Source organism: Astatotilapia calliptera, chromosome 7, assembly GCF_900246225.1.
Source record: "Astatotilapia calliptera chromosome 7, fAstCal1.2, whole genome shotgun sequence".
Lineage (NCBI taxonomy): Eukaryota > Metazoa > Chordata > Actinopteri > Cichliformes > Cichlidae > Astatotilapia > Astatotilapia calliptera.
In genome coordinates this window covers 65,876,633-65,889,504 of record NC_039308.1, presented here as the reverse complement: position 1 = coordinate 65,889,504, position 12,872 = coordinate 65,876,633, and the positions used below count along the sequence as shown (strand labels likewise).

At 42.0% G+C, this 12,872-nt stretch overlaps 1 protein-coding gene across 1 annotated transcript in view; it reads left to right on the top strand.

The window, feature by feature from the left end:
• LOC113027144 (PQ-loop repeat-containing protein 1) overlaps window positions 1-11,528 on the top strand; it is a 59,993-nt gene extending 48,465 nt beyond the window's left edge. The window contains exon 5 of the mRNA XM_026176706.1: window positions 9,730-11,528. Coding sequence (XP_026032491.1) covers window positions 9,730-9,904 — 175 coding nt within the window. The 3' untranslated portion in view covers window positions 9,905-11,528. The remainder of the gene's footprint in view (window positions 1-9,729) is intronic.
• Window positions 11,529-12,872: the final 1,344 nt, after the last annotated feature.

Sequence of the window (12,872 nt, the reverse complement as noted above, 5' to 3'; positions counted from 1 at the left end):
AAGAAGGGCAGGAGGTATACATATAAATATATATTCCCCCCTCGCCCCTGTGGGCGGTCTATCCTTCTAGCTCGGGTCCTCTACCAGAGGCCTGGGAGCTTGAGGGTCCTGCGCAGTATCTTAGCTGTTCCCAGGACTGCGCTCTTCTGGACAGAGATCTCCGATGTTGTTCCCGGATCTGCTGGAGCCACTCGCCTAGCTTGGGAGTCACCGCACCGAGTACTCCGATTACCACTGGGATCACAGTTACCTTCACCCTCCACATCTTCTCGAGCTCTTCTCTGAGCCCTTGGTATTTCTCGAGCTTCTCGTGTTCCTTCTTCCTGATGTTGCTGTCATTCGGAACCGCTACATCGATCACTACGGCCGTCTTCTTCTACCATCACTATGTCCGGTTATTTAGCCACCACCGTTTTGTCCGTTTATATCTGGAAGTCCCACAGGATCTTAGCTCGGTCATTCTCCACCACCCTTGGGGGTATCTCCCATTTTGACCCCGGGACTTCCAGGCCATATTCAGCACAGATGTTCCTGTACACTATGCCGGCCACTTGGTTATAGCATTCCATGTATGCCCTGCTTGCTAGCATCTTGCACCCTGCTGTTATGTGCTGGATTGTCTCAGGGGCATCTTTACACATCCTGCACCTGGGGTCTTGCCTGGTGTGATAGACCCCAGCCTCTATGGATCTTGTGTAGGGATGGGTATTGTTTAGGTTTTATCCGATACCAGTACAAAATCGGTACTTTTGAAACGGTGCTGGTGCTCAAACGGTGCTCAAACCGGTGCTTAAAGAATGGAGAACACAAAATTGGTCCAAAAACCTCTCATGTTCAGCTGTTTTTTTGTAAAAAGATAACAATGTTAGCCTTTTCTGCAGCTATGGGACATATATGGTATCACTCTTGGCTGGAAGCAGTGCTTAAACAATGGAAAAAAAACACAAACTTTGTCCAAAATCCTCTCATGTTTAGCTGTTTCCCACTTTTTCTTTGGTCATTTTAGCCTTTTTGTCCAGGGTGAAGGGAGTATCTGCCATCAAACAGGAAGACAGCCGCATGTAGCTATGATGATGTTTGCTAGTTCACCTTACATGCATTAATGTAATAACGTGGTTAGCCTACTCAACGTAAATTACACACCAACAACATTAAGCTACTCACGCAGAGAAGAACGGCTGCTGCTGCATCATCATCCTCATCATTTCTGCTACACTGGCAGGGCTAGGGGCCAGGACTCTCCTCTTCGGGTTCTTGGGGGATGTTGCTCCGGGTCCGATAACAGGCACCACACCCGCAGTAGATGTGCTCGGTGTGAGGTCTCACAGCAAGCTATCAAATACGGCGCATTTCTCAGCTTTAAAAAAAAAACGCTATGCGTCGCCAGGTGTTTCATCAGATTTGAGGTGTTACCTCCTTTGACAGTATCACAGTATCAGCTTAAAGCACTTGTTGCTGCTGAGTTTGCATCTTTTGCTGTGAAGTACAGCCAGACTTTTGAACGCTTTGCCTTGGGCATTTTTAATCTGTAGCTCTGCTCTAAAAGAACATACGTACCTGGGCCCGCCTACTATCCTCAGAAATGTAAAACGTAAAACGATTGAAAAAAAAAAAAAAAAAGCACCGAAATGTGCGCTGCTTTTCGGTCTGGTTACTACCGTTTATGTCAGATACCGGTACCCATCCCTAATCTTGTGCTCAGAGCTTGTTCCTGTGTTGCCATGATTAGTGCCTCTGTGCTGTCTTTCAGTCCGGCTTTGTCCAGCCACTGGTAGGATTTCTGGATATCAGCCACCGTAGCTATCTGCCGGTGGTACATACCGTGCAGGGGCCTATTTTACCAAAGAGTAAAACAGTGAAATGTGGATTATTAAATATTAGGTCTCTCTCCTCCAAGTCTCTGTTGGTACATGACTTAATAATTGATCAACAAATCGATTTACTCTGCCTTACAGAAACCTGGTTGTAGCCGGATTTTTTTTCTGCTCTTGACGAAGGCGGTCGCACTTTTCTCCTCTCGTCCTCCTCCTCTCCCTTAGCTTCCCCTTTGGTTTGGCTAAAACCTAAAAGTAGTCAGGTTCTATTGGCTCCATATACATTCTGATGTCTGATTACTTATTATCTTTAAAACATCCATCAGACTCAGAAGATGGGATGTTTTCATTGCATGTAATTAAAAAAATGCCATTGTTGCAGGGCACAACTGCCTGTCCCAATACAGGATGTTTTGTAGAAGTGGAGTCTGTCGGTTTTTGGCTTCTACACTGAAGCTGGTTTAGACTGAAGTTTTATGACACAGTATTTCCTTCAAATAGTCCTTATTTAGATGTTAATGGCTGCCCATGTATAGGTAGTAACTCATTTAATCATGGTTATTTTCTTCATTCCTCCACTACCATCAGCTGCTGCAAATACAATATTAAACACTATTTTAGGCACGTTCCATAACACAACCATTACTTTCCTCTGTAACAGTGACATTAGTAATGGGTGTACTCACTTGCAGTTTGATGAACAAAATATTTGCGGTTTTGCATGTTTGGAGTCTTCAACTAAATGAGTTGAAATAACTTGATTGACACTGTTTTTGTGGTCGTTGCAAGTGTTGTCCAATGTCCTCACCTTAAAATTCACCTTGCCACATATTTGCTTTGGGCATTTAACACCTGCATGAATTGAAACCCAGACCGGTGGGAATGTTTTGGTTAACACAGGGCCTGGAGTCAGCTTCAGTTTTCACTGTAAGGTTTATTTCTCTGTCTTAAACATCGTCATTGAGTTGTCACAGATAAAACTGTCTGCCGCCAGCTTTGAGGCGACGTTACAGTTTGTAATTGATTTTAGCAGTTGCAAAGGAATTCAGAAATGAAATGCTGAGATTCTGTTTCACAGAGTGACATTTAAAGATGCACCAGGCGTCTTTGTAAATATTTGGGACGTGAAATTAGAAAATAGCACAAACTGACTCGTTGTCCTTTTCATTCTCTCTCCTTTCATCCTTCTCTCTCTGTTTCTCTTTCTAAATGTCACTCAGCCCTGCTTCCTGTAGTAGCGTTCCACTTGTCCACTCTGGGTGCTTAGAGGAGTTAATAGGTGGCCTGGCAGCGCTCGTTCAATACACAGTCCCATTACTGCGAGGCTCACATACCGCACTGCCACAGCAAAGTGCAATCAGACCCCCTCTCTGTTTCTCCATCTCTCTCCCCTCTCCTGTCGCTTCCATCACCATCAGGGTGGCTTCGCTTCTCACACCTCTTCAGATTTATCATTCCTCTGCCTGGTTACGTCGTCATCCATCTCTGGGAATTTTCTTCATTTTGTCTCCCGTATCCTCCTGTGTCCACGTCCACACCTGAAACACACAGTTCAAGATTTCACCCTTTCCTCTCCCGTTTCTAGCCTCTTACCTCAGATGAAGGTGTTTGGTCGTTGAATGAAGCTGCCAACCGCTTGACTTTTTAAAAGCCTTCATTACTCAGGTGGATGCTGCAACCGATGCTGGAGTTGCTATTTGTTTATGTAAACAATGTGTGTGTGTTTGCGTGCGTGCATGCGTGTGTGTGTGTGTTTTGGTGAGAATGTGAGAGAAAATGTGCATTTTAGCACACCCTGTTTCTGTTTCCCTTTTAGTACAATTTAACACAAAGTGGTGATGTTGAGTTGTGCGTGTGTGCGTGTGACAAAGCTACTTAGTATTCTCAATCAATAGCATAATCACGCCTTTTCCCTGCGGGCACTCAAAGCCTTAATCAGGACCAAGTTCAATTGTTCTGTAGGTCTTTCATCAACTGTCGAGTGAGCCACAAACGGCGTCTCTGCCAGATGGACCAACATGAGAGTAGCATGACAAACAGTAACACGTGGGAAGCATGTTTGTGAGTTTGTGCGCGTGCCTGCGAGACACAAACGACCTCAAATTGGTGTTTTGTCTTCATTTTCCCACTCTGTTGTGCAGACTTCTTCTGTACAGATGACCCACTCTGCTTAATTACATTGTTAATGACTCTTCCTCATTAATGATGTTTGCTGTCTCCTGAGCAAAGAAATGAGTCAAAGCGGGGCTCGGAGTATTCGGCAGGGTGAGGTTTAGGCTCCGGCAGAGAGGCTTGCCGGAAAAACCGAAGCTGTGATTAGGCAGAAGAATAAACGAGGACAGAAATAGACATTCAGTGAAATAAACCAAGAATAGTTTGTCGTCAGAGATGCAGCAGGTGACGTTTTTATGTAAAATTATTTTGACCTCTAAGAGCTCTCGTGGGTGTAGTTTTCAACTTTTTTACTCTTCTTCTTTCCTCTTCTTCACCATGAGCTGCTCACTTGTCTTGACCTATACCCAAATTTGGGTGCAGAGTCCCATTGAGCATATCCACATGACCATATACACTCACTGGCCACTTCGTTAGTTATATCTAGTATGGGGTTAGGGCCCCTCTTACCTTAAGTACTTCCTTAATTCTTTGTAGCATTAATTCATCAAGGTGCTGGACAGAGATACTTTTTTCAAGTAACGAGTAAAGTAAGGGATTACTATCGCAAAAATGGTAATTAGATTACCGTTACTTTACCGTAGGAACACTGCGTTACTGCGTTACTAAAACCGTGATTTTTTGCGAGAATGTCTCATGACAGTGACGTAAGCGAGTGCGACGTTCGTGACAACAGCTGTGTGCAGATCAACAATGGATCATATATCGAGTGCAGAGAGAGTATGAGCGTGCAGCGTTTAAAGCGTGGAAGTACTGACCTTACTTTGAGTTTGATTCCATACAAAGTGACAAAAACATTAGTGTCCGCTGTGCGTGGGAAGAAAACTTCTTTTTACAGCAAAAAAACCCCTAAACTTCCAACAAGCACCGAGTAGCTACGACGTAATGGGAAACTCACAGAGACACTGCCGTATCCTTCCACTGACGGCTGCAGCACACCTGCACTAAAGCACACCTCCGCCTACCCCACTCCTGCTTTACAGGTGAAAATAGAGCAACAGGACAGCTGAGTCTTTGATTTTATTTATTTTCTGCTGTGTTTTACTTGCATCTATTTGAAAGACTGAGTGTAAACACAAAAATATTTTATTTTATGTGCTGGAATGTGCAGAAAATAGGTTTAAATGTTAAACTAATTTCTTCCAGTCAGAGAATGTTGCAGATAATTACATTTTTGCTTGATGCATAAAGTTAAAAGATTAAAACTAATAAAACAAGTTAAAAAAAGAGACTTTTCCATCTGATCACATTTTGTATGATGGATTATGCAGAAAAAGTAGAATTGGGCTGAAAGATCTATCACTTTATCACCTACTCAGGTTGTAAATCGTGTTTTTAAGTAACTAAGTAATTAATTACTTTTGAAAATAAGTAATCAGTAAAGTAACGGGATTACTTTTTTGGGGAAGTAATCAGTAATTAGTTACTGATTACTTTTTTCAAGTAACTTGACCAACACTGGTGCTGGAATCATTTCTCAGAGATTTTGGTTCACACTGACATAATCGCCTCACACACTTGCTGCATTTTTTTCAGTTACAACTCCATCATGTAAGTCTTCCATTCCACCACATCCCAAAGGTGCTCTATTGGATTGAGATCTGTGAAAGTCATTTGAGTGAAGTGAACTCATTTTCTTCTTCAGAAAACCAGTTTGATATGATTTGAGCCGTGTGACATGGCATATTATCCTTCTGAACATGGCTACACATTCCCAGATAGCAAAATTGGTATGGCCTAGATCTGGCCCACACAATGTGCTTACACATGGCCCACATACCGCAAAGAATGACGGCCCTTTGGTGGCCCAGATCTGGTTTAACAGAGGTGGCCTACACATGGGCCAGCACAAGGCCAGTTGCAGACACACTGCTGGCCCTGTGCTGGCCCAGAACAGTTTCAGTTCTGGCCCCAGATGTCAGCCTAATGTGTACCTTAATCAAGCCATGTAATAACAACATGTGCCAGAACATAATAGTACATAATAAAGTGTACACTCACAAACCTGCATTTGAAACGTTGGCTACCATAGCAGTATAGAATTGCAACATGGCATTTGGGTCTTCTAACAAAAATAGGAAAATAGGAACATAAACAGTGCCATCATTGAGATACATGACACCAGTCAGTCAGAAGTACCAGCTTGATGCCAGATCTGGGCCAGACCCGTTTCCTATGAGCCTGGCCACATAAACCAAACCACAATCGAGCCAGATGTGGCATGCCATCACATAGACAGTGCCATCTATGCCAGGCCTGGTCATATCTGGATGACATACCACTCACCATGCCAGAAGTCAGGTAGCAGTGCTGGCTAAATACCAGCTCTGGGCCAAACCTGGACCAGGCAGTGCAAATGGTTCAGAGTAGCAGCTAATAAGTCTTTTAAGTCTTTTTAAATACTAATAATGAGATAACACTTTGTTCCTTTTTATGCTATGGAGAGGAGCAGAGTAAAGGGAAAGACAGAGTCAGTAAAAACAAAGATGGCAGTTGTGCAGGACAATGGAGAAAAGGGAAAAAGTGGCTCAGTGAAAGGAAAAAAACAGCAGAGATAAAACAGCAAAAGAAATCTCAGCGTCACTTAAGAGCCTTCTTTGAAGAAAAAGAACTTCAGCTGAACAAAAACCAAGTATTTTCCCTGAGGAATACTGGCGTCTCTGAGAGAGAGAGTGAAGTAAAAGCACAATGATTTAAAATTCCTTAGCTTGCCTATTTTTGGAGCAGTTCAATCAAACCGTTGAATGTTTACCCCGAAAGTTTAAATTGTTAGGGGAGCGTAACACACCGCTGACACTCCCTGATCAGCCTGTGGGAGCAGTGGGAATAGCCTGGTTCTTATGAGCCTGAGCTGGTTAAACTGGATGAAGCCAAGTCAGCTGGACACTGGAATGTTTTTAAAGCTTTCAGAGTGAAGTTGGTAATAAAATACATTTTGTGACTTTGAAACTTTGCTGAGAAAAAAAACTCAATAGAAATGTGAAGAATCCTTCAGATCCAGTCAACAGCCTGAATGACAAACCTTTTAGAAGAGCACGTTGTTGCACTGATGCATGGCTGGCAGACTTCTTGTTACTGACTGAATGCTGGATTGTGCCATAGATTTTGCGTAACTTTACATATGCATAGTAAAAGTGTAACCTTCTAAAATTTATTTTAGACAGAAAATTCCCAAACTTTTAAAGCATTTTTTTTAATCAGTACCTATATGTGCAATTTTTATGTCCTGCTGATGATTTAAATTACAGCTATTACTCTCTCCATTCAGATAAGTTAGGGGTTTCAAAAAAGCTGCCTATAGAGTAATGAAGTTGGAAACAGTTTCCAGAGGGACTCGGGCTATATCAGAGCATAAAAAGAGTCACATATTTCTCCAGACATAAAAGTGTCCAAAGGAATCGAGTCGCGGTTGGATTATCACCGCTCTAATATGAGTGAGTCATCTGAGTTCATTGTAACAATAGACCTTTGGTAGGATCCTTTGTGATCTTACGAGCATGCATAGGAGCGAGACTGTCATCTGCAGCTGATCTGTGACGAATTAAAAATGAGAAAGTTTAACCATTCGTGTGTCATTGGTAGCGTAGTGAACTGAAGCTGTCATCTGTGTACAGTAGACTCGTGCATTCTTCCAGTTCTTATATTAGAAATGGCTGAGATCATTTTCACTTCCTCTGGCCTGTTTGTCAAAATAAGAACACTTGGTTTAAAGGAAGTCACCTTTAAATGAAGCTATTATTTAAAAGGTGCTCAAATTGAATCATTAAAATGCGTCACTGTGCAGAAGAGTCACAAAGACATATAACCTGAACCATCTACATTTGGTACAGTTACACATATCTTGAATAATTTCTATGGCAGGGCGAGCTTGTTTGTGTTCCTCATCAGCCTGAAGGGAGCCCAGGGGAGAGTTTGATGCCGCTCTGCAAGGGTAGCTGAAGGATAGTGCAGGACTGCCGTCCCCACGGTCATTAGGCTGCCTGTGCTTGACACACACTCATCATCCATAGCGATCTCGCAGAGGTCTCCGTCCCGCTCGCAGAGATCCCTCACTTTCTCTCTGGTGGTTTGACTCGTCTTAGCCCCGTCTCTTTCTTGCTGCATGCTGGATGAATTCTGTTTTCCGCAGCCTCTCTGTCTCTGTCTCTCTGCACTCCCTCACCCCCTCCCGTGTGACCCTTTTACTGTATGTCTCACTGATGACTGATTGTCCTGGCCAGGCCCAGCCAGCTCTAATAAAAAGAATAAACTCATATTACATTCATGCCTATGGGTCTTTGCTGTTCACAAAGAAAGAATAAAAAATAGAGGAGAGAGCAGAGAGTAGGTGGAGTGGGAGTGAGCTGCTGTAAGAGCATAGAGCATGAAGGGTAAGAGTTGAAGGAGCTTGACAGTAAATGAGTCAAGACTGCAACAAAAAGGAGAAAAGGGTGGGAAGGAGGCAAAAGCTTGAGAAGGCAGTGTGAATAACTGATGGAAGAGTGCAATAAGCAGTGATGAGACGGTGATTTCTGTACTGTGCTTTTCGCAAATTTTCAGATGACTTCTTCAAGGTCCCGTGTTAGGAGCAGGCTGCCAGCTTGGCTGATGACTCGAGTCTTTCTTTTCAGCCCCGTGTCTCCGACAGTCTTTCCTTTGCTTTCTCTAACTTGCTCTGATCAATCAGAAGCTTAGACTAAACTTCACTCTGACTAATGATTTTTCACTGCCTCTCCTGCTGCTTCTTAGACAACGGGAACTTAATCAAGAAAATAAAAAAATCAGTTTAAACTTTTCAAATGAAAACAAAAAGCTACTTTTGGCTGATAGTGCTGTTATTTTGGACTCTTTGGGAGGCCTAATCAACAGGAGGATTGTTTGTGTGCTGTATGAAAGAAAGCATTTTAAGGTAATAATTTAACATTTTGGGAAATAAAAACTTGTTTGCTTGAAAAAGCATTCCCTCCTTTTATGCCTGTGCGATAAATATTCACCTGAAGTCAGCAAATTAGTTAGTGATAATAAGCAACTCCAAGGCCAACTGACAGAATAATCATCTGCTGCATCTGCACAGCTGAACTGTGAAACTGACATGCATGATTTTAGGTTAGAGTCACGTGAAAAGAATTTTTCATTAAATTCTGTGTTGTCTTGTTAAGAGGCTGTGTAGCAGCTAGATGCTACTAATCAAATGCACTGGATTAATTAATCATGAGCTGATGTGACCACCTCTATAAAGCAGAGGGTTAGGCAGTTTGCTGGTCTGGAATATTAAGCTGTGTGTTAATAATACAATGCCACAATCTTCCCTGGAGTGGATGTCCCAGCAAAATCACCCCAACATCAGACTGCGCAATACTCATTGCAGCAGTTTCCTGCACCTTAACAGTGGGCATGTTGGAGGGTATACTGGTGCTTCCTGGAGTCTTCATTGGTTGCCAGTCAATACATTTCTCACTCATAACCCTTCCTAACGTGGAGTTGTAATTTTTACACTTGTTGTTTTCAGTACAAATTTAACAAATGATTTCTATCATGTTTATGAGTGATGGGTTAATAAGCGGGTAGGTACAATCCAGCAGAACCAGACTAACTGTTCTCGGTTTGACGTTTAGCTTTATGCTAAGTTATGCTAACTGGCTCCAGTTATGCTAGCACACTAGCATCTATCTTCTGTCTAATGCTGAGCAAGAAAGCCAGTTTGCAAAATGTCAGTGCTTTGAGGAAAGCTCACACTTGTCTCTTTGTGTTTCCATTGCTCCAGTGTGAAAATGGTGCTGCTGTGGACAGCTGGTGACGTCTTCAAGACCACCTATTTTGTGATGAATGAAAGCCCGGCGCAGTTCTGGGTGTGCGGTTCAGTCCAGATCCTGATTGATGCCGCCATCCTCCTCCAGGTCCTGTTTTACAGCCAAGACACAAGAGCCAAGCTGGGCTGAGCATGGCTCTTACAGTGACTAACACAAAAGCCCGAGTGTTTGAGTAAGTTTCGAGGACTCTGATGACTTCACGCCCTTTACAACATGCTGCAGTGTTGATAACGTTTAATGTTTAGTGCCAGAGTAAGGACAAATCAAAGTCAAATAGTGTGTTTGTTTTGTTTTTCTTTGGTGTGTTTGTTCACTTCTTTTACTGTTCATACTATCCTAGTGTCAAAGAGACCCAACCGAGTGACCTGTAAACGCCGTAAAGCCAAAATTCATGCATTAGCATCTTTAATCATGCCCTAGCACCTAAATGCATTTGCCTGTACATTTGTCCTTATTTTGCTACGTGTCTCCTGAAGTGTAGTGGGCATGGAAATTGTAAGGAGGATGCATTACTCATATTGGCAGCTCACTAACGACAAATATGTGCTTCTGTAACAACCGTAACAACCAGTCCTGCACTGGTAGGCCTCCACTGGACCCTGCTGCCTGACTGATGGCTCTCCCACTTCACACTCCTCACTTCACTGGACTGTTTCTCATGATACATAATATGTGAGCTTGTCTGTGCCTTTGCATGTGTGCGAGGTTGTCGTTCTCTCTGGTGTGTTAGCACAGCTAAAATTGATTTTCGCCGTTGGCATCGAGAGCCAAGCCAAAGCTTCAGAATGTACATGGAGTAATCTACACAGGCCATCAATCTGTGTGTTATGTATGGTGGTTTGATTGACGTGCAGTACATGTCTCCACACAGTATACATAGAAATATGAAAAATGTGGGCAGTGATGGTTTGCACTTTTCCTCAGCTGCAAAATGTGTTACGGGCATCGGAAACACAGCAGACTTCAGGGCAACTAAACTTCTCGAGGGGACAGTGTTACTGAATCTTTGTGCTATTGCAATTTCTGCCAGTGTATTTAGGTTAAGCTGTTTTTTGCTCATCTTTTCCTCATTCAAAAGGAGGAAAGATTTATATATATATATATATATATTTACCTTGGTTATTGACTAGATGGTGTCCACACCCAGTAAATAATAAGTGTGCTGCTAACAGATATTTAAAAAAGGTCAATTGTTCGTGTTCAGTTTTCTTAAACTTCATCATTAAGTCAAATCCCTTCATTATCAAGCCCATCGTTAAAATCAAAGGTGATTTTATTTTCAGCAACAGGAAATAACTTTTCTTTTAACAATCATTTCCTTTTCTGATTGGCTCATTAATACACTCGCTGTGATTTTAATAGGTCACTTAGTCTAACTGCAGGTGGCTGATTCTTCGCTTTAGTCCAAGAGGTGAAGTGGTGCAAAAATTATTATTTTTTCTTCCGGTCTCGTTGTTCCAGATCAATTATGTGTCTTTCAAATTTTGTTTCCTCATTTTAAAACATAATCAGGCTTATATGCACTGATTTACCTGTAAAACACTTAAAAATAGCTCATTAAAATCATGTCTAAGATACTAACTGAGGGTCTAAAACTGAAGTTAGCCGATGCACTGAAAACAGGCGGATGCTGTGAAAAGAACCGAAAATGCTTCCAGCTCATCATTTCCACAGTCTGAATGACATTTAAGCGAAACCATAGAAATCAAAATCAAAAACAAAGACCCCTTTCAGACAGCTTAATATTTCATTTTCATTTAATCTAGGGTCAGTTTTTAAAATATTAGAAAAGCAAATTCTAGCAATATTTAACCTCCTAAGACCTGAACTCTTCCACAGCAGCATTTTTAATTTCTCTTTGCTATTTGGGCTGATTGGGACCTGATGAATGTAAAATTTTATTATTATTTTTTTAAACCTGACTTTTGGTTCTGAATAAAATGAGATCCACATATGAGGACATTTGTTTTAAATTTCGATAGAACAGTGGCAGTATAATGTCTTCGTAAGTGGATTTCAGGCCCTTGTAGAGCAAAATCTAGTATTTTGGTGTAGACGACCCAAAATGTGATGTCCACATATGTGGACACCAGGTTCTAGGAGGTTAATGAATGATTTGCTTCTTAGTAAAGCTTAATTTAAGACTGGTTTGCCCTTATTTAAGTGGATTCGGGCCAGTGATTCAGAAATCCAAAGTTAACAATGGATTCTGCCAAAAATCAGCAGATTCTGAATGCAGATGTCTTGCAGTGAAGTTCGACTCACAGGAGGAACATCAGCTGAAACCTCTGGAACAGCCCTGCAGTCTCTCAACCTGAACAACATGCCGTGTGAGCCCTGTCTCACAAAATGATCTGCAAGAAGACGGGCTGACAATTCATGTGTGAAGGATGACTTGTAGCTGACGACATCTCTCAGGGATGCCCCGACTTTTATATAAAACTGTACATCAACTAATGGCTACAAAGAAGTCAATAAAAGAGAACGACTCCCTATTGTCTCTCAGAAAGTCAGACCCACTTTAGTGTCTCCACTCACATAGAAATGTGCTGCTGGATGGGGCAAAGGTTATGTAATGCACGGAAAACGTGCTAACCTTTGGTTTAGTTCCTTCATGCTTCCGTGTAAAAGCTCCGATGAGCTCGGCTTTAGAGGCAGCAGCGGCTGGAGTGTTTTCCACGAGGTTCACGTTTTCACATCTTCAGTTTGAATGCGCTCTCTGTTTAATAGGTTTTGGGGAAACCTTGCAGCCATAACAGAAGCAGTTAAACTCTGCATTCTCTGCAGCTTATAATATGCAAAACAGTTCACATGTACTTTATTCAGAGGCTCTGTCTATAATTGAAACAGCAATTTAAAAATAGAGCCTTAAGGTTAGTTTTGGTTCTGTTACCTACTGCTTGATAGTTTCCTCCTACAAAAACACTGCAGGGTCAAATACATCAGTCCCAGCAGCTGATCAGTACTCGGAACAGGTTTCTTTTTAGTTTTCCACTTGCATGATTTAATTAAGTAATGAAGTTTCAAGCTGATTAAATCTTCCACACTTTTACCTCACCAGTTTCCATTAGTTGATCTACACCTGTTTATCTCAGTG